Below are 27,145 nucleotides of genomic sequence, written 5' to 3'. Positions count from 1 at the left end.
ATGAACTACTGGAAAGGCAAGCACGCGAAAACGATGGGGATTCGGGCGGCAGTTGGGAGGACCAGTCAACGGATGAAGAGCCTGGACCATGTCGCATGGACGGCGTCTCCACCTGGTGCACGTGCAATCGGTGCGAGCTAATGCCAACTGAGGAGGAGAACTGCTGCTGCCGAGAAAACTCGGGATGCCTGGCCTACATTTCGGAAGGCGAGCCAAGGCCGCAATGCATCACCGAGCTGCCAGAGTTCAGGGAAGCCTGCCTCTCACGGACCGTGTTGAGGATGATGGTGCTTATGCACGAACTTTGCGGCACTGTTCGTCCGCGTAATCCGAGTAACGAGTAAGTATACTCTGGTTGTGATGTCAGTGATGCCACTACTATGTCATGGTCGTCTCCCACATATAAAATTACATCTACATATCATTCGAATGCATGTAAATTGGTTCCATATTGTGCATTTTCTAGATAGAATTTTTTTCAAAGCAGAATGACATTTGTTTACCTGAATCGACAGTGATAAGAAAGTTTTGTCATTTTAATACAGTTTGCATCTTTCATTTTCACAGGTGGTACAGGCTGGTGGCCTATCGTTGCTTCACTTGGTGGCTTCACGGGAGGCTCGGAGAGTAATACCTGCCTGTGCGGTACTTGCCATTAGACAACATTTCCCCAGCGACAGTGGACAATACCGCGGATTTTCCCTGGATGTGCTGCAACCGCAACTTTACAATGTGTAATGTTTATTATTTATGTTCAATTGAAATTAAGATCTAAAATAAAACCCAACATATATTTTAACAATGGTTGTTTTGATTTTTTAAATGAATCTAGTGTGTCTCCATTGAATAGTCTTCCTGTGCCTTGTCTTGTCACACCACATGTCTCCGGCAAGCATCCTCCCTCACGCTGGCCGCCCACCTTCAATCCACATAACCGTTGAACCCATATGCAGCAGACATACATATGTTATTTTGCGGGTTGGCATCAAGCCTCCCGGCCTTGCCTCCTCCCCCAAAAATACTTACCACACCACTTTGTTCAAGCGTTGGCAATAAAAGGAAGGCCGTTGGATTTTATTGATACAAAACATGGTTATAGGTAAATAATCAATATGGTTGATCATAATAAATCATCCTTTTGGGCACCGGGTACAGAGATGACCACCTCTGGCCCGTGCCGCCTTGCCACCACAGGCCAGCCTGCTGCTGACTAACTGCCTAGGCATCCAGGGTCTCCAGGGTGAACTGCACCCATATATTCTCCTGGGAGGGTGAGGTATTTATAAACTCACCCCCCTGCCTTCCATGTTCTAGATCCTGCAGCCAGCCTCTTACATGCAGTTAGATGGCCTCTCCTTGGTGAGGCCCTGCGGCAAACGAGTCTTGTCTGCACGACCACCGCCCTAATCCACACCCCCCCCGCCCTATCAAAGGCAGTTCGCACCGGGGTTCTTGCGCTGGCAAGTGGAGCTGTCGGAGCGATAAAGGCCAAGAGGTGCCAAAGACCATGTACACTTCAAAGTGGTCTATAGAGCATGGGTGGTTGTTCCCATGTCTACCTCCAGACCCCGTGTCTCCTGCCAAGCATCCCCCCTCACGCTGGACGGCCCCCTGCAAACCGCATAATGCCACGACTTATACACGTCATTCATTCACAAACACACCCCTGTTTCGAATTCTTTATAACCCACTTCATATTTCTAATGAGCACTTCTTTGCGCTTTGCTAGTCAACCCGTGAAGGTGCTGGCTATCTGCTCTTCGTCTCTGTGAACTTCCGTGACCACTTCGAGGAAACTCCTCAGTTTGCAACCTGTGAACTGCTCCCTGTTCTACGACAAGAAACTACTCTGATCCCTGCATCTAACGATTTGTTCGTCAAGGTAAGGCCATGTACCATAATCATTTTGCGTCCAATTTCTTTTCGTTCAAGACAGTACATGCAAGGAACTAGTCACATGTTCTGAGTTTACATTGGTATTCATAAAGAATTGTTGATCTTTACTTTTCAGAACTTTCCACAATGCCTGCCTGTTCCATTGGCGATTGCCCTTCGAAGACCCATAATATATCTGAAGGTACTATAATGCATGTTTTCCCTAAGACAATAGATCAGATAAGAGAATGGGTCCGATATTGCGGATATCCACCGTCTGAGCTTGAAAGTAGAGTCCTAGAAGTCTTTGCGGACAAGAGGGGTGATCGATACCGCATCTGCAGCAGGCACTTTACCTCTGACATGTACTCCACATCATTGCTAATAAAGAAGAACACACCGCGAGCGAAGCGAAAATTGCTCTCAACCGCTATTCCCACTCTATTCGTCCACATCCCTCCACTGGTGAGTCAAGTTTACGTATTTATCTCTCGGCCTTGCGGTAGTGTGTAGCATTAGCTAACAATAATTTCCCCATTTATGTATCCACTCAATATGAAGGCGGAAGATTCTCCATCCGTGTCGTTATTGCAGTCATCAGCCACTTCAAGCGCCTATCGGGTAATCTTACTTGGCTATTCTGCCACGGACTTGTTTTAGGCATGTAAATCAATAGTTTTAATTTATCGTGTAATTATTTTACCTAATGGTACACCCTTGTACTCGTCCTCTAGTCTTTGTTTTCAGTTATAATTATTGTTATCCAAAATAATGCAAGTACTGTCTTTCAGGGAGATGCTGAGGAGTCCAACGTATTGACGACTACCGTTGATGTCACTCAGATGCTCGAGGTACGTTTCAGGACAGTTCCGTCGCCCTCCTATGTGTCTTCTTTTTTCAATATTGTGTTCATTACTAATGAAAGTCCTATGTTTCAGGGAGTCGATGGAGCATTAGTCCAAGAAGAAGGGGGAGCATGCAGTTACGGGTCGGCGCAACAGCTTGCAGAAGTGTGCACCGCAGTTACATCGTCCCTTGATGTTCTTATGCATTTCGAGGTATGGATACTGACAGTTCGATCAAGCGAAATCATATGACGTGATTACATCCGCTATACTTCCTTCTTTATTAACGCAAGTACTATGTTTCAGGGAGATGACGGAGCTTCTTCTACAAGAACATCACCCCTAGTAGTTGATGCAGATCTCTGGGTGGTGACACTTCCAACGATCAAGCAAATCGAATCACATTTACATATCCATTATTTATTTTAGACAACTGATCATTTGTGCAGGTCTATTTAGATGAGCCGTTCACGCCTGCACAAAGTTTCTGTTCTTTTTATCAAAATAGAAAACCATACTAATGCAATTACTGTGTTTCAGGGAGTCACTGAAGCATCATCTTCAATAATATCATCAATGGAAGTCTATGAGGAGCCCGAGGTATGGATCTTGACAGTTCCATCTAACTAGATCAACAATGTGTGAATAATTGTCGTTTGAATGTTCTACACAAAGCGTTCATTCGTGTTTTGCTATTGAGATGTACGTGGGTATTGGTCCCCAAGTACATTGTGTTTTCGATATTATTATACATACTAATGAAAGTTCTATGTTTCAGGGAGTCGATGGAGCGTCAGTGCGTGATGGATGTGCTTATCATGAAAATATAGTCGTTGCAGCGCAAGAGGAAGTGGAGACATGCACACACGAGTCGGAGCAACAGCGTCCTGATGTTGAAGTTCGAGGCAAGAAAGTTTCAAAGAAAAGAAAGCAAAAGAAGGTTAGTGTCCTGGTCACTATATTATGTTGTTTTTCACTGTTAATAGTTCAATACTGTAAGTTGTGTTTAAACTGAACATCCCTTTTCCAATCTGTCCTCTAGTTGCGAGTGGGTGTACGAACTAGATCTACACAGACAGTGAAGCGAACGAGAGATGTTGCTTGTCAAACCTTTTGGCAGGGACTTGAGACTGGAGATGCATCGTGCCAATGGGAAGAATATGAAGTGATTGACAACGGAGCTATACCACCACCAGCCATTGATAGTGAATGTCCTCCTGGTAGTTCGGATGCAGTCGGAGATAAATTCACAGAATCCACACCCGCAAAAACTATGACCGCGAGAAAGTTGAAGAAATTGTCCTATTCACCCATTGCCGGAGAAGGAACAGTTGTTGCAATGGAAGAGAATGAAGTGGACTACAATGAAACACCTTCAATATCACTGAACATAGCGGAAGACGATAGAGATTCTACCTTTCATGTGAGTGACATGTCCTCAACGTTACAGGCCGAACCAGCTGGGATGCAGAGTGACAGTATAAGGAAAGAGGCCAAATTCATTGTATTCGATAGTTGTTTGATATTATTATTCGGTTGAAATGTGGGCATTCGGTAGGTGGGGAAGTATGTGGGGAGCCATTGATTAATGTGACTCGTGCAATTCGAGGCACTAACCTTAAAATACATGCCACCTGTACAAAATATCATCCTTTCTCATGGTCTGCACAACCCATGCTGGGACAACTGCCAGCAGGCAATCTACTTTGTGCAGCGGCTGCACTTTTTAGTGGTTCAAGTAATTAGAGTCTTTCTTTCAGTTTGTGGGAATCCATTTCATTGCGAAAACTCAGTTCTACAAATACCAAACCGATTATCTATTTCCAGCCATTAGCGAAGCTTGGAGAATGGAAAAAATGTCTATTGATAGTACATTCGCGGGCAAACGGTTCAGGCTAGCCGGTGATGGACAGTGCGACAGCCCAGGATTTTCAGCCAAGTACTGCACCTACCACTTTCAGGACATGGAAAGTAAGAAAATTGTGAGTTCGGTGGTCGTGCAGGTGTCACAAAGTACATCCTCAGTGGCCATGGAGAAAGTTGGCTTTGTAGCATCATTGCAAGAACTACAATCGTGGGGAATGGTGATCGACCTGATAGCCACGGACAGACACGTTTCAATTGCCAAGACAATGAGAGAAGAGTACAAAAATATAAATCACCAAATTGACGTTTGGCATCTTGCAAAAACAATCAAAAAATTGTCGGCTGCAGGTAAAAAAAAAAGATATGCAAGGTATTTCACAGTGGTCCAAGTCAATCAGCAACCATCTTTGGTGGAGCTCAAAAACATGTGGAGGGTCGTTGGAAATTCTACTGGAAAAATGGCGGTCAGTAATGCTACACTGTACAAACGTGCACCGCTGGAACACGAACCAACATTTCCACAATTGTGAACATGGCCATTTGTCCACAGAGGAGGCACGGAAGAAGAAGTGGTTGATTCCTTCATCACCCACTCACAAAGCCATTGAAAAGATTGTATTTGATAAAACTATAACAAAAGCTTTGAGGGGACTCACGGAATTCTGCCACACAGGAGATTTGGAGGTGTTCCACAATATGTGCCTAAAGTACAGGCCAAAACGATTGCATTTTGGCATGGAGGGCATGATCAATCGGACTCTTTTAGCGGTCTTGGCACATAACCATAATGTTGGCCGTCAACAAAGTAGGACGACCGGAACTTTAGGGACGCTTCGCTACAATAAGGCCTTCACTAAAAGAAGTAAACAATGGGTGATCAAACCAGTGTTTGAGGATATGCAATATGAGTTTATTGAGAGACTTATTGTTGACGTACTAGATAGGCACATAAATGGAGTTGTGAACGAACCTGTGCAGGGGACAACTGCATTGCCACCCAACATTGCCTCTGTTCCATGTCCACCTAAAGAAGAGCTCATTGAGAAATACACATCACGGTTTAAATGATTGTAATTTGATTGTCCGTTCTCTCGAGTCTTCTCATGTCGCAGGCCCATTGAATATGTTTATCTATCCAACCTTGTTCATTTGCGCATTAAATTAAACCAAACAGTAATATAAATCATTTTTCAAAAAATATAGAATGTCTCCGTATTTATGGTTCTGTAGGGCTGCAAAGCACGCAGACAAAATGCAAAGATGGAGTGTAAATTTCAAGTCCTGTGAGACGGCCTTACACTGAATGTAGCTAACTAGGAATGTGTGTTCGTTCAAAGTGAAGGTCAGCTGCTTTGATTTTTTCTCGGGTGCCAGAATGGCCCACGACTCAGTATAAGGTTCTATTGTTATTTGACCTTGACAGGCCGGGACCACGTAAGAAACGATAATGAATATAATTTCAGAAACGAAAGCCATTTCATGTTCGTTCATTAGAAGAAATAACGTCGGCATAGAAGGAGTGGTATTTCGGGGCTGCCCTACGCACAGACACAATGGAAAATGCAAATATAATGTAAGTAACTCTTTAGATGAGTTTATACTGCAATTTAATTACTATACAGTAGCTTTAAAGACGGGTTAAGTTGTACTTGTTCGTTCTATGTGGCATATTGTTTTGTACCGCGCACTATCTTGGGGAGAACCGTCTCCTTTTACGGAAGCACCTCAAAACCTTCCTCTTTGCTTCTGCTTTCTCTCTCCCTCTCCCCTGCTACAACTGGTCCACTGTCTGCGACCTCGGTCCTGGGCCCTTCCACTCTCCACCTGCACTCCCTGTCAACCCCTGCACTGGGGGACTGTCTCAGTATCCTACAGCCCCCCCCTTGACGTATAAAACCCAGTTGCACTGTCCTAGCTATGAAATAATTTCCAGACCTAATATATAAAATGAATAATTTTAATAAAGATCTGATGGTGAGACTAATTTCATTTTTTATGTATTCCAAATAGATACATCATCCATTATTGTCTGTGTCACGAGTACCAGACACCGGCGGATGGCTTCTATAATCGCCAATTGCTTCTCCGCGTGAACAACGTTAGCACCCTGACCATTTTGTGGGACGATCGCCAAGTACAAGTATGCCCTTACGCGGTACTAACGGCTAGATGCAACATACAGACCGTTGTGGTGGCCTAGTGCCTCGTTGTTGGAACAGCCATGCGATTATCAGTGCGACCGAAGAGCTTATTTTATCGTAAACCAACACCCTGTGTACTGCACACGAACATCACTTGCCTCAAGACGAAATATTTTGGATCGAGAGCAAATAAAAATTCATTGATCTAAGACCCTGTGTACAGCAAAGGAACATTGTGTGCCTCGAAACGAACTTTTTGGAACGTGAGCAAATAAAAATGCAAATCGCTGAATATTCTCAAAACATTTGATGTCCAATAAATGTACTTTACCAAATTTACAATCTTGCGGTTTAATTTAAAAGTACAGTTTCATATTCCCAATTGTGGCGCGCTGTGTTGTGTGAGCTCATCTGTGTTGATTTCCTGGTTCTGTGTGGAGTCGCATAGAAGACGCCTGGGCGCGTTTGCCTACGCAGCACAGTCACGTCACGGATAGAGGCGGGGAATATGAATGTTTTGATCAAGTCTGTTTCAGGGGCGGGGGATTTGATTTAGTGCCGCAAAAGCAGGTGAGCCAGGGCGATGGGGGGAAATGATAGGATTATCATAAAATGGCGGATGTTTTCGAGTGCGTTAATGGACGAAAAGTCGGGTAAGGTCCATAGGAAAGTTTTCTACGATCTACCGATTTATGCTTAAAAACACATGGCCGAACCGTAGGGACAATAAAAAAAAAGTCCCGGAACTATCCTTTAAACTATAGGCCCATCGCAAACACAGCATTCCTCTTTCCTATCCTGAATTGCTAACAATCGGGATTCAGAGGAGGCCATACTACAGAGAGCACTATTAAGTCCAGGCTCCTCGCGTGTATGGATAGGAGTCTCTCTTCATTGCCTATGCTCTTGGATCTCTCAGCCGATCTCGACCTAGTAGACCATCCCTTACTGGTCTCCAAAGTGGCAACCTTCTCCCCAGTTGCGCATCAATGGGTTGCCTCCTTTCTCAATAACAGAGAAAGTAGTCTCTGCTCCGAGACAGCGGCTGTTGCTTTTCTGATCAAATTTGGCGTCCTTCAGGGAGCGAGTATCCCCCCCCCCACGTCTATACAATATTTGTATGGCCCCTTTTTTGAACTGCTGCAACATGAAGGGATTTGGTTTACCAACTTCGCCGACGACACGCAGTGTCATCCCGCGGTCAGGCTATCACAATCAAGATGAAGAAAACGTGAATAAAGCCTATTCCACTATTGAAAACGGGATGGTTTTGAATAGCCTGGCACTTGGCTACTGACCGAACCTCTTTCGGATCGTAGGCAAGTCTACATTATCTAAAATTAGGCTCGGCCTATGCCGTTTTCCAATTGGGTTATGTGAAGATCACTCCACTAAAGAAAGTTAAATCTTTAGGGGTTATTCAGCTGTCCATGAAGGCCCATGTAGAGAGGTTGGTTTTGGCCGCCTCACAGTACCAAATTAGCTCACTTGCGTCCCCTCATAACTCAAGCAAATGCCGAAACTCAGGCCAGAGCCATCGTGGGTTCCAAATTAGATTACTGCGGTAGTCTTGACAGGTCTCAGCAAAGCAGAAACTAATAGACTCCAGTTATACAAAATGGGGCTGTGCGGGTTGTCATGGGCCTTTCCAGACGTGATCACGTTACTGAGGCAAGCAGAGCCTTGCATTGGCTGCCACTAGAGGCTAGAATCCACTTCTGCCTCCTCATGATCACATTTTTAGTTTATCCTGGGCATCATGCCACACTATCTGAAGGAACTTATTGTGAAGAAGGGCGCATGCAGAGCTCTCAGATCTAAATCTTAACTTGCTATTGATCCCTAGACGCAGATCTAAGACGATCGAAAAGGGTGCCTTTTCAGTGGCTGCTCCCAGGGCGTGGAATGATCTCCCACTCGATTTTAGGCTTCAGCTTAAGCTCAAGTCATTTAAGACAAATCTGAAAACCTGTCTGTTTGCCTAAATCCCCCTCTTCAGAATTTCATTCAGGCACCCTAAGTATTTGTTCTTGGTGTCCTCCTGCTTCTTCGTCAGTGCCCTTATGCCCCAGGGTCCATTGTTGCGCTATACAAATAATTAAAGTAAAACTCCCATAGACTTTGTTCAACTAACATTGACTGTCCTACTCCCTGAGAGACTATTCTACCTCCGACTTTGTGTTTTTGCCTTTCCTCCAGGAAAGGGTTAATTCACTTTGCATTGGAGGGTTTTAAAAGTACTTACCAGTTATTAATTATTTGTTAAACTTTGTTTTATTCCCCCATCAAACCCTTTGCACCCAAACTCAGTATTGCTCTAAATGTACAAGTGATCAATGTCCACAGTGTCCTAGCTATTTAAGTCACCTGAGGGTGTAGGAATGGTCTGTGTGCCATCCCCAATGGGCATCTTCTGATTTATAGAAAAGCGTGTTTTGAAGTGTATTATAATTTTTGCTCCCTTCTGAAGAAGGATTATATAACTGACTGTAAAATAAATTAATTGTTTAATCAAGAAACCATGAGTGTAAGTGTTTATTTGAATAACTGTCACTGTGAAACTGTTACAACCCTACTAATCACATTGACTGCTCTGAAAATAAGCCTGGCTGTTCAGCCACGCTACCAACCTGTGTAGTACAGACTTGCCAGGAGGACAAGGTTGCTGTATCTCCCAAAGGGTACTGCACACAATACTTGCCTAACAGGCCCAATTCTTAGTTTTGGCACTGTAAGATAATGTGTTCCTGGATAAATCATCTCACTGTACAGTGCTGTACTGTCTTCTGTAAAAAGGCTGAACTTAAAATTCTGATGGCATTGTTTATCCCATTGCCTGCAGATTATGTTCATGTAGGCCATTCGAGTGAAAGGTATAGCAAACAAGCGACTACCAAATGAGTCCACTGGCAAGCCTATTGTCAAGTTTGATTTGACAAAAACATTCTTTTTCTACGATTTCAAATGTTCTTTACAACAAGAATACAAATTTACAAGTCTGTGTCAAACAATGGCTGTAATCCCTATTACACAATTTCGTTCATTATGTATAGTAGTGGCTTAGTGTAGTAAATTCCAGATGAGATTTTATTGTGCTCAAATCAATTAGTATTCTAGAACTAGTATACTTATTCATTTGGAGAAAAACAAGCTGGTATTCTCCGTTTGTAGAACATGTTTTACAAGGATGTGATCCGTGTACTTTTCCAAGACTGGTCTACACAACTATTATGTTACTTCATAAATAACTACCCCTTCCACTATGACAAGAACTGGGAAACCATGGTCAAGTGCTGAAATTGCCAGCTTCACCACTTAAAACGCCTTTCATCTCATTCATAGTGCCTAACCTGTGAAAATGACCAGTCACTCATTCTAAAATTGGCTGCTCCCAAGAAAGCTTGGTTTCTCAGGGTATGCGCTTAAAGAAAATTTCAGCTCATGGTTTAACTGACAATAGAGTTGCTTTGTGTAGAATAATACAGACAATTGGGCACACTACAAAGTAATCCCTTTATTTGATCAGTCAAAGCAACACCATTGTAAAACAATTGCCCTTTCCAAATCTCAGACTAGGTTTGAATATGTGCTCCTTCTTAGTAACTTCTAATCCATAGTCTGCAGCTGACCTACTGTATGCGTAGCTTCCAATCTGCCTCCTGTATGCCTGCTTGAATAACTACATTCCATGAGGCTGCTGATCGTGTACTGTACCTATGATAGAACACATGTACTCATCATGGACCGCTAATGTTGCCCTTTAAGGGTTACTTGTTTATTGTCAATCAGCAAGGATGAAGGGGGGTAGGAGACTTCAATGGCGTTCCCATGCTTATTTTGATTCCCATCAGGGCACCATATTAGGCTATGGGTTGTGAATGTGACGAAGGGGTCCTGTAAGAACCAACCTTGCATCCTGGATGAATGCTACAGTAACTGCCTGCGACAAGAGCCACATCGCCTGACTGCACTTACCATGCTTACTGCACCCCTGCACTTCCAAAGAACCCGTCTGCTAATCACAGTCAGCGACAGAGCCGATCCACACTACACCAAATGAAATCAATGTTAACTAAACGTAAATGCAAACATTACTAGAGTGCCCAAGGCAACATGTTACCTCAATACAAATAAATCTCGCACATCATAATGAATTACTTTTTCTTTATGGTTTAATGGTGCACACTTTTTAATGTGAATTTGACTTTCAGCATAGTTTGCTTTCCTCTATAGGTCATTGACATGGTTTGGTTGTTTTTTGCTATTCTGTGCAGTGTCTACACAGACTCCATGTTCTGAGTTTCGCAATTTACCGAACACAAATGAACACAAGTGCCATTTCAAAAAGGAGTAATTCTGAAACAGATTTATAAAAAATGATTTAGAATTAAACACATTTACGCCTGTATCATGTCTCAATCTGGTTTAAACAAAAGATAAGGAGAAAAGACCACACAAACATGCTGCACCCATGGACTGAAGCGAAGGCCGCTGTGGAAGAAACAGTTTACCCAGCAGATGCAAGAAATTAAGTAAGACCAAGACTTTTCTTCATGCTTACCTGCGTGTTCTGATGCATGCGTGCCCGGAGTTATGTGAACATCAATCTGTAGGAAATACAGCAAAAAGAAATGGATGTGGACTCTATAAAAGTCTTTTTTAAAGCCTACACCAAATTTCAACAAAATGAATAATAAAATGAACATCGATTGACATCAATGACACCACTCAAGACATTCTATAAGACTTGCTAAATACGAAATGCTACTCTGGATCAGAATTGTACAGAGTATAGTAATCACAAATTGAATAGAAACCTGTAAAGGCACAACTCTCCAAACACATGGGTCCTTTGGTCATTCAAGCAAAGCGTGGCACAAGAGCATGCTTCAGGTCAGCACAGAAAACCGAGCAATGTAGCAGATCTGAAGCTTAAAGGGCTCTGCTAACCCATTCATTAAAGTGTTGCTTCAGACAGAGGATGTAGGCTGGGTAAGGACTGCCGTCCAGTACTAGATTTGCCCATTTCATGTTTTTGTTTTAAGATGGCACTTCCTAGTAAACGCTTCCACTACTAAGCCCAATAACATAGTATACCAGCACACCCCAAATAATTATCCAATTGTTAACATCTCCCCCACCCCTCCCCACGTGATCAAACCCTGTGCAGTTTCCATTCCTCCCGAGGATGGAACACAGTAGGGCTCACACTCTTAATTTCTCATGGCCATGTAGTTCCGGCTTGTTGCTCCAATGAAAACTTAAGGCTGTGTTGATTTGAATGAAATAGCACATTCCCGTCAAAGTTAATCAAATAGCCCTGTGAAGTCGAGGTGGCTTGTCTTTCATAAATCCTATAAATAAATCCAAATGTCAAATTTCCATAGATGGCGAATTCTAGAGGCCAAACTAAGAAATAAAAAATGGCCCCAACCTAAATATATAGTTCTGGCAGGGGCCTCTTTGCACAGGGCAATGAGCGCCCACAAAGACTGGGGTCACTGAAGATTGCGTCGAGTCACTTTGTACATGCTGAACAGCAGCAGAGCTTTAAGACTGCTGATGTGTAGGTGTAAGCTCAAGAAGGAAATCCTCAATGCGAGCACAAAAGGGCGCCAATTTATTAGATTTATTTTTACATTCTAATTGGCCACAATACATAAAAATAGTAATTTGGAGTTAATGCAACTTATTCTTGCCCTTGTCGACACGAGTTTCGATCCTTAGATCTTCAAGGCTCTGCACATTATCCCCAAAAAATGAATGAAAAAAAAAAAATTATTATGTTCCAGAAAACAACAAATGAACAGTACATCCGAAAACATAACACTCACTAAAACATTTATCGTTTGATAGGCCATATAATACAAAGAGTTGCTATGGTTTGACATTACTACCACATTCTTCATATTCCTAATTCAAACTACATTTTTCATAAACCACTATCCAATTACATTTGTATACAGAGTGAGAAATCGGTGCAAATATGCATTACTTCATATAATTTCGTCCCCAACAGAGAACTATTAAAAGACTAAGGCATTATACAAAATAAATGCCAACTTCCTTTCTCTTCCTTTTTTAGGCAATATTATTGTTTCTCTTCCGGTCTTTGTATGCTAAAAAGAAGCATTGATGTTGGTTTCAGATAAAGTCTATAGTAAGATTGTTTTTAAATTAGAAATAAAATAAAGATTAAAATACTATGTATAACTGGTTATTCTTTCAACCAGTTATCTATGACGAAGACCACCTTTTCTGTCCAATAGTTGCTCACTTTAGTTTATATTCGTACTTTTCTTTTTCTAATAAACAAAAATACTGCAGCTTTTTAGCTGTGGAGCCATTTTTTAAACCAATCACTATTACAAATGTTTGTCTCACCAATTCAAAATCTGTTCCGTCAATAGTTTGACATAATAGTACCCGTCAAAGGTCCCTTATTTACACATCGCCTTTCAGCATCATCCCAGTTACAAGAGCAACCTGCCCCCATTCCTCATCTTAAATATGTCCATCCCGCGTTTTTGTACAGTGTGAACGTATTGAGCATGATGACATGATAGCACATTTTCCCCATGCTTTAGCGTGATGTCATCTTACATAGGTGCGTGGCGACGTCCTACATGTTCTAATAATGTTTATATTTGATGTGCTAATACTTAATTTGTTATGGTTTACTTTTCTTCAATCAGATCTAATTTATGTTTCTTTGCAACGATTTCATAAGATGTTTTTTTCCATAGTACAATCACACGTTTCCTAAATATATTAAGCATCAGTTTCTGACTTTCGGAATTGATTAATTAAATGAGTACAGTTTACAAAGTCTTCATAGGTGAATACATTAATTAAAATACCTCATTAATCAGATCGTATATCTACCACCAATCAATTAGTGAAACAGAATGTATAATATACTGGCCATCTTTCAGCTGCACGCACCCGCCAGGTGCACAATCGGTAATTACAATACTTTCTATTTTTATCAAAGTGATAAAGTGATACTACGTATACAGTCTCAGGAGGATAGCTCTGGGGGCAACATGCTTACCTTGTAAGCAAGACGACACTGAGCACCACAAGTTCAATCCCCTGGTCCGCGCTTAGAAACCTCCTTATCTCTGCGCATTTTAATTTGAACCCTATTCAGATTCTTCACATCCACTGTACTATTAGGTCATAGAAATATGTTAATGATTTGAACCTGCTCTTGAGCTCGCATATTATATATTCAAATGGCTTCTGTCTTAGAGCTAATTCTCAGTTTTCTTTTTTCTACAGTGGTTGGATAAATTCTAGGCCTATTTGAGGTTATTCCCATTAGTATTGCTCTGTTATTTTTACCAGTGTACACAGAGGTAGTCGTGGGTCTTTAATTTGATCTTCCTACTATGCTCCTTAATTCAGTCTTTTGAGTCTACATTTAGTACTACCTATGTAGTGTTTGTCACACACACACACACACACTGAATCTTATACTTCACAAATAGGTTCGCAAAATACATGTTTTAATCAACTTTGTCAGTTTGGTACAGTTTGTTTTGCCCATTGCAAACAAGCAACTGATACATTTGCCACATTTATAAAACCCATTAGTTTTAGTGACCCACATTTCTTTTGTGACTGCTCTAAAAAGCTTGGACTAAGTTTATTTTGTAAAGTGTTTCTTTTTTGTAAGTAACTTCTGGAAATGTGCCAATGAATGTATTCACATGTTTGTCCAATTCTAATATATGCCAGCAACCTAACCCTTTCACCTAGCTCCTCATCCAAGCTGATCTACCGAACACCTGCTAACCAATACTTGGGAAGCCACAGTGAGTTCATGAAACGAACTTAACGAGATTAGTATACATTGCTGTATTACGTGACCAAAGTATCGACCTGGCTTTATCTTGTCCGTACTGCAATTAGAACGGATTACTCCATCATCCCTGCACATACGTATAATTGAGTCCCTAACTTTTGTGTCAGCAGTGTCTGCTACTACGCGAGTACCATCTATAGTCACAGCCTTGGCGTTAGTGCCTGTATGTCCGCCAGATTAGTCTGATACTGATATCACTGGCGGCTTACCACAGAGTAGGCACCTTAATTCCGCTGGTCAGTGCGGACTCTCTGCTAGTGAATCTCTGCCATTGCGCATGATATCTTGCCCTGCTATGCTTACCTGCGCCCACCCTGTTAACAGACGCGTTCTGGCTCCCACAATGCCCTAAAACGACTGTATGCACACCTACAAATGCTCATAGTCTCCATATTTTGGTATGCACAAATACCTGAACCCCGAGTTTTAATTATCCATGTGCGCTAGGCCTTTGTAAACAGACAAACTCATATCTCACTCCGAGTTTGTCCATCGGTGCGCCGGCCATTACAACGTCCATCAAGGACAAGTCCTCCTCCACCCTACCAGCCACTTACCCAACGTCTTTTCACAGAGAGCTTACACCAGCCTCAAGCGCCCACACCATAAGGCGACAACCCCCACCATGCCTCACCATTAATCACCTGCACACCCTACACCAGCATGCTGATCATGTCCCCGAAACTCAGATATCCCACCATCATAGGTCCTTGCACTAATCCACTGTTACGCTCACCTGGCTCCCACAGAGGCGTCGATCGAAACTGGACAGCTGCCGTCTCCACCAATGTGACGCGTAGGGCCGAGATGACGGACTGGAATGGCCCACCTAGCTTCGTTTGCCTGGCCCGTAGGAATATTCTTCTGCAAATGGAGAAAGGGAATTAACCACCCGTGGAGTTGAGCGTAATTATCCCCCACCCCAGCTGTTCTCCCCACAGATCACCTTTGATGCCCCCTCTTATAGTCTCACCTGATTGTTTGAAAAGATGAGCTCTCCATCCTGCTTTGAGCGCAGGGGCGCGTTGATAACCAGTTGCTTCACTGGTTCGAAGGAATTGGTGAGTTCCAGAACAATATTGACTCAGATTCCCGGCAAGACGCCGTAAGTATAAAGTTCGAAAGGGTTCAAATGCCCGACTTTCACTCTTGTCCGATTCCTTGCAGATTGCAGCTTGACCCTAATGAAGAGTTCCTCGTGGCAACTGGTAGTATTCTGGTAAGGATTTGTATTTTCCAACACAGTTCGATAAAATAATGTCAATATGTGACCTGTTGCTTTCTCCCTTATTCAGGCGCTGAGAGAAAGTATGAAGTCTCGGGGAATAATACCTCCGGCGGTAAAATCAGGTAAGTCTATTGTGGTGAGGAGGGTTCCCCTTGTTAGTCCCTTTGTTTCACCTTGCTGTCCTTTTGTTTCCCCTTAGGGGCCGGGGTTTGGCAAAGATGCAGTGGAAGCTGCGCCGACCCGTGAAGAGGAATAGTACCCCCGGTGGTAAAATCAGGTAAGTCTATGGGGGGGATAACTAATATTCCTCTGTGTATTCCCTTGGCTCACCTTGCTGTTCTCGTCTTCTCCTTAGGTGCCGGAGTGCGGCGGGAACATGCAGGAGGATGCGGTGGAATGTGAAGATGCTGCAAAGGCCGGTGAGTTCAGCGCAGCGCTGCAGCAGACAAGGCGACGTGCATAAAATAACTTTTCTTCCAGCTCGAAGGCGTGATGGATCGGGAATTCAGGTAAGGATCAAAGGTATTGCTCTTGTTCTAACCTTTTCCCCTTTTTTCTAGGAGCGCCAAACTCGAGGCGGGCGTGGCAGAAGGCTGGAAGCAGACTTGCAGGCACGGTGAGCGTTACGCTGCTGGATGCAGAATAACGCGAAGCGTGTGCTGCTCTTCGGGCATGGTTTAAATAGCCTCAAAAGTAGTCCCAGGTAAGTATTCCTCCCCAGCCCCGCCCGAGTAAAAAAATAGTCCAAGTAAAGTAGTCCCTTCCAAGCCTCCTTTGGCTTGGAGCTCTTGCAGCATGGTCTGCATCAGGTAAGTTTTAATCTATGAGCCTGGCGCCAGGACTGGACCCAAATAGCCCCTAGCAGGGGTTGTTGGGCTTGCTTAGGATAACTTGATGCCTGCTTCCGGGGTTGCTGGACTTTGTCTGGGTCTCCGGGGGTAGGCATCATGACATCCACACACGCAGTAACCAAATTCCGAGGCTCACCTCTAGGAACTCATAGCCCGCAGACTAGTAATGCTGCAATGCCACACAAAACCACGGCACTACCCAATGCACCCGTGCCCACAGCTCACAGAAACTAAGCACAGCACTATCTAGTGTACCCGAGGCCCACAGCTCACAGAAACTATCTACTCAGCTGGCACTCCTCATGGGGCACAGCCCCATTGAACACTTACAATAATGCCACCAAACATTCCTCACATAGAGTCACCCCATGCTTGACGGCTCAGCCAATGTCCGACCCCCCTCCCCCACCCATCCCTGCCCTAGGTTCAGTACTCACTCAAACCTAGCATCCTGTCCCTCATCCACCCAGATGCAGGCACCGCTACTCAAGGCATCATGGCACCTATAGCTCCACCCATGCTTCAAATGGCCGGTTAGTCATGCCAGATGCCATCCATGCTCATCAGCTCAGATACCAAAGTCGGCACACCTCCTGTGAAGTCAACCTTCACCAACATCTCACCACCCATAGTTACATATCATCCACAATGCCCATCCAGGCCCACTAGATCGCATGCAGGCAAACACTAAGTCACCTTAACCCCATGCCCCCACCACAAGGTCTCCACCACACCAACTGTGGCAAATACCACCCTAATCAGGCGACATCAAGGCACACCAGCATTCCCCCCCCCATTCCTCACCAATGTGCCCTTATCAACGCATGCTCTCTCCCTGCTCACGCAACAGAGATCCAGGACCTACTCACCAACCACAACCTAGATCTCTTAGCCATCACAGAACCCTAGCTTCACGAGGCTTCTGGCCCCACCATCTCCCTAGCCCTCCTGCAAGGTTATACCATCTACCGGCAGAACCAACTGCACATGAAGGGGTTAGGAGTTTCTCTTGTTGCCAAAGAATCCCTGTCCCTCAGACAAACAAACGCCTCGCTGGAAGGTAACACTGTGTCCATCGCCTTCAAACTCATTTTCACCCAATTGCAGCATCTCAATTCACACATTTACCAAACCCTGGGCCGATCTTCAGACTTCCAAGAAACGCTACTGGGACACAACTTAAAAACTACCACCAAAACTATCCTACTTGGCGACTAAAGTACTAGCTGAAATCTACAATACCACTCGAGAACACAGTTGACACTACTAGCACAAAAAAAAATAAGCTAAAGTTGTAAAACATGCTAACTCATGGAACTACTTGAACTATGTACCCTTGAGCGCAGCGCGCTCACCAAATGGCAAGCTAACCCCCAAGAATCCACTAAAGAAGAACTCGGAAAGACAGCTAGCCAATACAAAAAAGCCATTATCCTAGCCAAATCCACATCCCTCAACACCAGATAAGCTAATGCCAAATCAGAATCCAAAGAGATGTTCGCCATAGTCAGGGAACTAGTGACTCGGGCACCCAAGACATTGCGAAAGATGAACCCTGGTGCTCAAGCATTCAAAGAGCCATGCTTAAAATAAATCTCCTACAGGGCAAAATCCGAACCAGGCACAACACCCTTACCACTACAGACCTCCCCATCACCCCTACCCCCACCATCCCTACCCAAGACAAGCCACGATTTGCATTCAGAGACGTCTCAGACAGCGAAGTCTTGGCCCTCCTGAAACCCTCCAATTTAAAGGCGATATCTGCCCAGCCAATATAATCAAAGATTACGCTGCCACCTTAGCCCCATTCCTTAAAGCATTCAAAAGCTTTCTTCGCCTCAGGAATCATCCCCTCATGCCTTAAAGAGGCGTGGGTATGCCCACTCCTGAAAAAAACATCGACCCTTCCTCCCCCAAAAAACTACCGGCCCATTACTACAGTTCAAATTTTGCTAAACATTCTCGACAAAGCAGTTTACACCCAGGTCCAGCAATCCCTAGAAACCAACTGTATCCTAGGCAAGCAGAACCAAATCAGTATTACTGGACCTAAAAAACCAACTAGGTGAAAGCATGGATGAAGGGAAACCAGCACTACTACTCATTCTCCTCCTTCTCGATATATCTGCAGCGTTTGACCTAGTGGACCATAGGACCCTATTCAGACATCTCACCAACTCAGCTCAGTTCACTCTCGAAGCCTCTGCATGGATCACTAAAATAGATTTAATTGAATATATTTAACACCTGAATACCAACATTTACAACATAAAACTGACAGAGAAATAGTCCAGAGGAAATAGATTTCTAGACTTGATATTATATACAGATGGAAACAAGATTCTCACAGACCTGTACATAAAACCAACGGCGGTCAACAGTGTACTCTATGCACAAAGCAACCATGCTTAACATATCATCAAGAACATCCCCTATGGGGAACTCCCTAAGAGTCAAAAGAAACTGCAGCACGGAAGAGAAATTCCAATCACATGTCCAGGAACTAAAGGTAAAATTTAGACAGAGGGTACCAACAGGAAGTTGTAGAACGAGCAATAAGGAGAGCCAAACAAACCCCAGGAAAATTCTACTTGAACAACGGCAAGAGAAAAACAAACAAACACTAACTTTATAACTACCTATAGTAGTGATGCATTTATTCTTAAGAATCTTGGGAAAACACTGGAATATCTTAAAAACGGATGACAATAGTCAAACATATGGAGGCAAATCCATCAATACTATTCCAGAAAGCTCTGTTTTAAAGTTAGCCCAAGTCACCTAAAAGAAGAATCAGTGAACAAATTAAGTAGGTTTATGAATGTGCCGGAACCAACATGAACCTACAGATGTGGGCACTGTTTGCCCACAAATTCAGAATGGAGTGAAACAGACCTTACCTAATGGGAAAACGCAAACTATAAAACAGTTCATCAACTGCAACAGCAAATTTGTTATATATGGCATCATCTGTGTATGCAGAGAAATGTATATAGGGTGCACCATTAGGGCATTCAAAACTAGACCTATGAACATCTTAGAGCCATCAAAAGCTGACTTAAGATACTCCTTGGCAACACATTGCTGTACAGAACACCAAACTTCACAAATAAATGACATCACATTTCTAGGCCTAGAGAAAGTTAAATTACCAGAACGAGGCGGAGTATTGCTTTTTCGAATGAGAGAAGCAAAATGGATTTGCATCATGTATACACGCAACTTGGAACTGAACTCTGACCACGAGATGTGCCACTAGCTTTGATACAAAATATTAAGACAATAACTATTACCTTGAACCTTTTTAGGGAATGATAATTTCATTGCAGTGTAATAATGAGAACTTGCACTATGAATGTACTTCTTCCTATATGTTAGGCCAATAATACTACGTCAGTATCCAAAAGTGAATCAACAACCTTAGGAGAAACCCAAAAATGTCTGAGTTTTTGCATTATGCTTCACTGTGTAATACTAACCTTTAACATACCGCTACTATGATCTCTCTACTCTTTTTTAAAATCTTTAGACCAACTTACATCCATTAGTTTCACCTTATGTAGAAAATAATCTTTTTAGAAACCATATGATAAGTAGTCCAAAAGCGAGTTAATAAACTCGACATTGGCAAATATTGTTTACATTAGAACAAGAGGTAAACATTAACCTAAAATAGCTATTGGGCATCCTCAAAAACAGTGACCATACATCAAGTTAATAGAGCGTCACAGAACACATAGAATTAGAGTCCCATCAGAATCACGAGAAAACGCGAAAACAAAATGGCTGCAGGACGCACCTTCACACTAGGACATCATCGCGTATACTGACGTGATCACGTGATTCTTCCGGCTATAAAACCGAAAGCAATTCATCATAATATCACAATACTGATCCTGGCGCTGTGCAAGCGACACTCGCATCTCTATTATTCAGTCTAAGGACAAGCAAAGGCCAAACTAGATAAGTTAAAAACACCAAACCTAATTTGAAAGTAGAACTGTGCAGCAAAAGCAATATTGTAAAAATTATGTAGCTTCAACCAATATATCTCTAAATTTGAATGCCTTGAACTAGTATTTACCTAGAGGCTAAACCTAAAAGCTAGCTGCATACAAAAGTACCTTGTCCTCTTGAGGTTATATACTTGTAATGCAAACCGAGATGTAAATTATAATTAGAGCAATTAAGACTTGGGTCAATGAGCACAGATTCCATCTCAACAAAAATAATCATAAAACTGTATTCACTGATACATGCAAGCACTTTGAAAAAGGATTTCCTACAGGACTCCATGCTTCAACTCTACGAAGACAAATCTTCAGAACTACATTAGAAGACGAACCATACAAAAAGAGGGTGAATACTTTTACTACAATATAAGGTAATGGTCACCACCTTATTTCTATTTCTAACTGTAAACACCCCCTTGTTCTCTTCCACACCTTTCATTTTCTCCCCTTAATACTGGTCACTAACTCATTTATAGTTCTCTCCTGATGAACCATAGCTCAATCTATGGGGAAACATGTGTCGAAAGGGATAAAAGTGTAACGTGCAGGAAATCAACCCAGAGCAATTATTCTTTTGGAAGAAAAGATACTGTATGAAAAACAATAAAATTAATCTGAACACAACAGATATAAATTTCACTTGAATACAGCAATCAAGTTTGCAAACGGTTTATTCTGAATATACTGTGAACGCATAAGAGGTACCAACTGACCTACTACACCCAGGGTCAACACTTCCTAGAAACCAACTGCATTCTAGGCAAGCGTCAATCAGGTTTCCGCCCTGGCCACCGAACCAAATCAGTATTAATGGACCTAAAAAACAACTAGGTGAAAGCACGGATGAAGGGAAACCAGCACTACTCATTCGATATATCTGCAGCGTTTGACCTAGTGGACCATAAGACCCTATGCAGACACCTCATCTCAGTTCACTCGCAAAGCCACTGAATGGATCACTTCTTTCCTTGAAGGGAGAGCCATAACATTCTCCAAGCAGGCCTGTGCAGCACCTACCACCATTCACTGCAGAGTCCCACAGGGATCCTGTATTTTGCCCACCCTCTACAATATATTTACGAAACCCCATCTTGGTCGCAATCAGCATAGCATATACAAACTATGCCGAAGACACAGAGGTCTTCCTCCCCCTCTCGGGCACATATGAAAGGGATGCCAAAACACTTCACAATACCTATGCCACCATCCAAGCATGGATGGCTGCCACCGGGCTTTGCCTAAACGGGGAAAAAACCAAAACCCTTAAACTCAACAATCCATACAGTTCCTTCACCATAGAGAACACAGATCCCGGTCTCACCTTCCATGAAGACACTGGGGGTTTACTTGGATGCCACATACTCCATGTCACGCCAAGTTAGCGCCATTGCCTTCTCAGCCTGATGCACTATGAAGCTGATCAATGCAGCCAAACCATACTTCACTACCCAGAACTGTCTCTCAATAGCTAGAGCCACTATAGGTGCAAAACTAGACTATTGCAACGTCCTCTTTGCGGGCACCTCTGCAAAAAATATAAACGGATGGCAAATAATTCAAAATAACGCTCTGCGCAGCCCTTAACATACCCAAGAGGGAACATATCTCCAATGCTATGCTCTCTGCACACTGGCCCCCGTCAAAAAATGCATCCTCTTCAAGACCCTTGCCATCACCCACACGTGCCTTGCCCAAACAGCCCCTTCCTATCTCTCAGCGAAACTAGTTAGAGCCGGCTCTTCCAGGCCTACAAGATCACACTACTCCAACCGACTGAACATCCCTACTGTCAAATGTGGCAGAGCCAGCTTCCCTTTCATAGCCTCAAGACAATGGAATGCCCTCCCACCTACCCTAAGGAATGAGAACGCGCACTTTGACTTACGCAAAGCCCTCAAAACGAGGCTCTTCAACTAGGACTTGTAACTGGTTCACTTGTAACCCTCTGAACCGTAGAGCGTCTCTATCCTCTGTAACAGTATACTTTGTACCGCTATCTGTCTTGTACTAGTTTCTCTGTAAGCCACAAACCACAGACAGGCTGTTATTCATGTGTATCTAAGCAAGCCTCCTTGTAACAGCGCCACAATGCCCAAGGGCTGCTTTGTGCACTTAACAAATGTAAAAAATAAAACACATTGTTAAACTTTTCACTACATCTTTGTTATTCCCAGAGAATCTAAACTGTACTTTTTCCGATCTTTCGTTTGTGCCACAAGTCAATTATGATTTTAGTTCTTGATTTATTTTCCATTTTTCTAGCTTTATCAATTTTATTTTCTGCATAGCCTTCTTCTAGGAATCATTTTGTAATTAGGTTTGCTGCTACCTGAAAACCAAATTAATTGCTGCATAGTCTTTTGGCTCTCAGGAATTCTCCCTTGGGTAGATTATTGACCAATTTGTTAGGTGCACTGTCCGCACACATGAGTGGTGGCCTTGCTTTTTTTGCTGAAGATTTGTTAATTCTTTTGTACAACAATCTCCAAATTGAAGTACGCAATTGTATTCTAATCCTATGTTGCAGTGAAACTAATCTCAAGTAGGTTTGCATTAAGCTTAGCAGTAACATTTCAAAGACCAGCTACTGAGCAACAGTAGATCATCTATATGGGATACGTTACTCCCCGTAATTGTATTTCTGGTGCTTGTATCTGCTTCGATTCACATGCTCTGCATAGTCCGACATCTAGTGGCAGTGGGAATATTACAAGATTTGTTTTCAAAACTCAAAAACGGACCTCAACAGGGCATGTTAGTAATACTGTCCCTAGTGTAACATGTACTGTACCCATGGTCCTTTAAGCCTCGAAGTTCCTCAGATGGTTTTTTTCTGACATGAGGGTGCATGAAGTGTAGCGCGAGTACAGACGTGATGAAGCCAAAACTAATGACCCAGGAAACATCTATGCACCTTCTACTCCAGAAGGGGAGGAAGGGTGGGCGCATGTGAACGTAAGCAGATACAAGTATCAGAAATATGATTACGATGAGTAATGTATCCCTTCTGGAGCTTGTGGATCTGCTTCCATCACATGCTCTGCATAGATTAGCGAGCAGTATCTGGAGACGGAGGTGGGAAGGGAAAAGGTAGAGCAGCAAAGATGTTTTAGGACCACTTCTCCCACCTGTGAATCTACTTCAGAGTGTGTCAATACAATAATGCTGTGTGAAAGTATAGATGGAACGCCATGTAGCAGCTTTGCAAATGGCGTCTAGAGGGATGTTTGCAATGAAAGCTAGGCTAGCTCCTGAACCTCTGGTAGAGTGAGACCTGGGGGTGAAAGTTAAGACTTTCTTGAATAGGGTATAGCAGCTGTATGCTCTATCCATCTGGAGATGGTGTTGTTGATATGTGATCGCATTCTTTTCCAGGGGCTATGGAAACAAGAGTTGGTCTGTTTTCCTTAGAGGTTTAGTTCAGATAGTACAAGACCGCCCTTGGTACATCAAGTGCATGGAGGCTTCTTTCTGCCGAGTTAGATGGATTTTGAAAGAAGGTAGGACATTCCTTGGATTAACATGACTTGGGTGAGAACCTAAGATCTGTTCTACCGCCAACCTTGTCCTTGTGCATTATGAAAAAAGGGTCTTGTATGGACACAGCCTGTATTATAGAGATGATAGCTGCTAAGAATGCAGGCTGGCCTTGAGCAGAGGCTCAAAGGGTGGACCCATGAGCTTGGAGAGCACAACATTGAGATCCCAACCCGGTAGAGGGTTGGGAATTGGGGTTGGGGGGGGTGTATAGCCTCTTTAACCACATTTACATGAATGCCTTAATGACAGGAACTGCCCACCAGGACACGTTCTATGAAGTGATATAAGCTGACAGGCCCAGCAGATGCACTTTGATGGAGTGGAATACTAGGCCCGAGTCTAGTAGGAAAAGCATGTAGTGTAGAGGGTTAGCTGCATTCTGTTGGGTTTTGGGACGTGCACTATATCACAAATCGCATCCACTTATTGCAGTGTCTGGTGTTGGGTTTTTGTGCCCCGTAGGATATCCATACACCTTTGTGGAAGATTCAAGTGGCCAAATTCTATGACTTCATGAGCCAAGTTCATAGATTGAGGGCGTGGGTGGGGAGATGCTCCCTTGTGTTGTGTTAGCATGGTGTATGAGCATGGGAGCTTGATTAGATCACAAATCACCAGTTTGAGCAGATGTGGAATCCAGGTTGCCAGGTCCACATAGGAGCAACCAGGATTAAGAGTTAGTTGTTCCTGGTGCATCTTGTGCACTATTTTGCTCAGGAGTGGTGCTGGTGGGGGAAGCTTAAGCAGATTCCCCTAATCAGTTCATCCACAGGGCATTCCACTAGGACCCTGGTTGAGGAAACCTGGACACAGTCTGGGCACTGTGCATTTAGGCTTGTGGCCAACAAGTCTAACGTGGGGGGTCCCCATTGTGAGAAGATTTTGTCTAGGATATCTGTTGAGTTGCCACTCCTGTTCTTCTGGTAGAGGGTATCTGCTTAAGTGTCTGCCAGAGAATTGGGTTCCCCTGGAACATGTTGAGATGGTAGGAACATGTTCCGCTTGAGTGCCCAGTTCCATATTTTTGGGATAACTTGGACAGACTTTGAGAGTGTGTGCCTCCCCGTTTGTTTAGGTAGAACATGGCAGTGGTGCAGTCTGTGAGGACCCGTACTGTTGACCTGTAAGATGTTGCTGAAAGGCAACAAGAGCCTTGAGGACTGCCAATAGTTCCAATGAAGTTGATAGGTCTTTGGGCTGTAGCACGTGTCCACTGGTCGTGGGCTGTGTGGTGGTGGAAGTGAGCCCTCCTCCCCATCCGGCCAGCGAGGCGTCTGTAGTTAGGATTGCTTGTGCTGGTGGATTGCTTGGGTTGGAGGAACACTTCCTTTTAGCAGGCTGGCCCTGGACCACCAGTGAAGAGCCTGTACCAGGGATAGCAAAACAACCACTAGATCGTCCCACTGGCCGCTTGCCCGAGACCATTGTTTTTCTGATAATTTCTGCATTGGGTGCAGACGCGCGAGTGGAATCAAGTGGATACATGAGGCCAGCATCCAAAGCAAGCGCATCGCTTTGCGTACAGTTTTCTGGCGACTAATCTTGTAGGGAAGTACTTGCAACAGCATGTTTTGTACTCTCTCGTTTGAGGGGAAAGCCAGTTTCTCCTTTGTCTTTAAAAAGCCCCAAGAAATAGTTTTCATCTGGCTGGGGACTAGGCTGGACTTCTTTTTGTTGATGGAGAAGCACCAGATTGAAAAGAAGGTATATTGTCTTGAGTATTTTGTTTGCAAATTTGAGGAGATTCCCTGGTAATTAGCCAGTCTTCCAGCTAAAAGGTATACTGAGATGGACTTTCTGTGCAGGTGTGCTGCCACTACAGCGAGTATCTTTGTGAATACTCTTGGTGCAGAGGCGATGCCGAAGGGCAGTACCTTGAAGTGGTAGTGAACTCTCGCCATATTGAAATGCAGATATTTTCTGTGCGCAGGGAGCATTGAAATATGAAAGTAAGCATCTTTCATATCCAATGTAACCCTCGTTTTAGGAGTGGGATTACCTATTGGATTACCTTGGAGCGTGGTCATGCAAAACCTTTGGGGTTGGACATATTTGTTCAAAGGGCACAGATCTAGTAGAGGGTGCATGGAAAGGTCTTTCTTTGGAACAAAGAAATACGTTGAATAAATACCCTTGTCTACCTGGTTTGCTGGGACGAGCTCTATAGCGTCCTTCTCCAGCAGTGCCTTTACTTCTTCCAACAGTATGCATTTTTTTTCTGTTGACATTTTCCTCTGTCTTGGCGGGCAGTAGGGTGTTTTTTTTAAAAAAATCGATACAATAGCCACCTGCCACGGTGGACAACACCCACTTGTTCAATGTTATTTTCTCCCAGGTTGGGGTGTGAAATTCGGCCTCCTACTGGAGTGGCATGGGAGGGGACCAGAAGCAGTGCGTCATTGTGAGGGGGTGGGGGCGTGGAGCCTTTCCCAGGTGAGGTTCTGCCCCTTCCTTTGCCCCTTTTATTTCCTCTTTGAAAATTGGAAGAGGAACTTTGCCCTTGTGATTGGCCCCAAGATAAGGACTGTCCACCCCAAGTATAGCCCGAGGACCGTTGAGCACCCGGACACCAAAACCTTCTAGAGTTTGAGGAGCCCTGTTGAACATAGGGCTTGTTTGTTAACTGGCCAAGGGATTTGAGAGTGTTGTATTCTTCCTTAGCACTCTTAAGGGAGTCTTCTACAGCCTTCCCAAATAATACATTAGGCTCCACCGGCATGTTTAGGAGGGTTGCCTGGGTTTCTAACTTCAACCCAGATATCAAGCGCCACGCCTGGCTCAGACTAAGTGCACCATCTGCTATGATACGTCCTGTATTATCTGCTGCATCATCTGCTGCTACATGAAGGTCATTTTTCAGGATGCTGTTTGTTATCCGCTTGCCTTCTGTAATAGTTTAACAATTGAGCCTTT

At 43.5% G+C, this 27,145-nt stretch overlaps 1 protein-coding gene across 2 annotated transcripts in view; it reads right to left on the bottom strand.

Annotated features, from left to right (window-relative positions):
- The window catches only part of CIAO2B (cytosolic iron-sulfur assembly component 2B), a 99,357-nt gene that overhangs the window by 28,847 nt on the left and 43,365 nt on the right, over window positions 1-27,145 (bottom strand). Inside the window, exons 4-5 of one of the 2 annotated variants that reach the window (XM_069608677.1) lie at window positions 11,289-11,334; window positions 10,703-10,774 (exon numbers count right to left, since the gene is read on the bottom strand). In XM_069608677.1, coding sequence (XP_069464778.1) covers window positions 10,743-10,774; window positions 11,289-11,334 — 78 coding nt within the window. In that variant the 3' untranslated portion in view covers window positions 10,703-10,742. Of the gene's footprint in view, window positions 1-10,702; window positions 10,775-11,288; window positions 11,335-27,145 lie in introns of those variants that run through there. The other variant, XM_069608676.1, reaches the window with a different exon arrangement.

This window comes from Ambystoma mexicanum, chromosome 4q (genome assembly GCF_040938575.1).
Source record: "Ambystoma mexicanum isolate Mex_15411 chromosome 4q, UKY_AmexF1_1, whole genome shotgun sequence".
Classification (NCBI taxonomy): Eukaryota; Metazoa; Chordata; class Amphibia; order Caudata; family Ambystomatidae; genus Ambystoma; species Ambystoma mexicanum.
The sequence above is the reverse complement of the archived record's forward strand: the minus strand, read 5'-3'. Positions and strand labels throughout refer to the sequence as shown.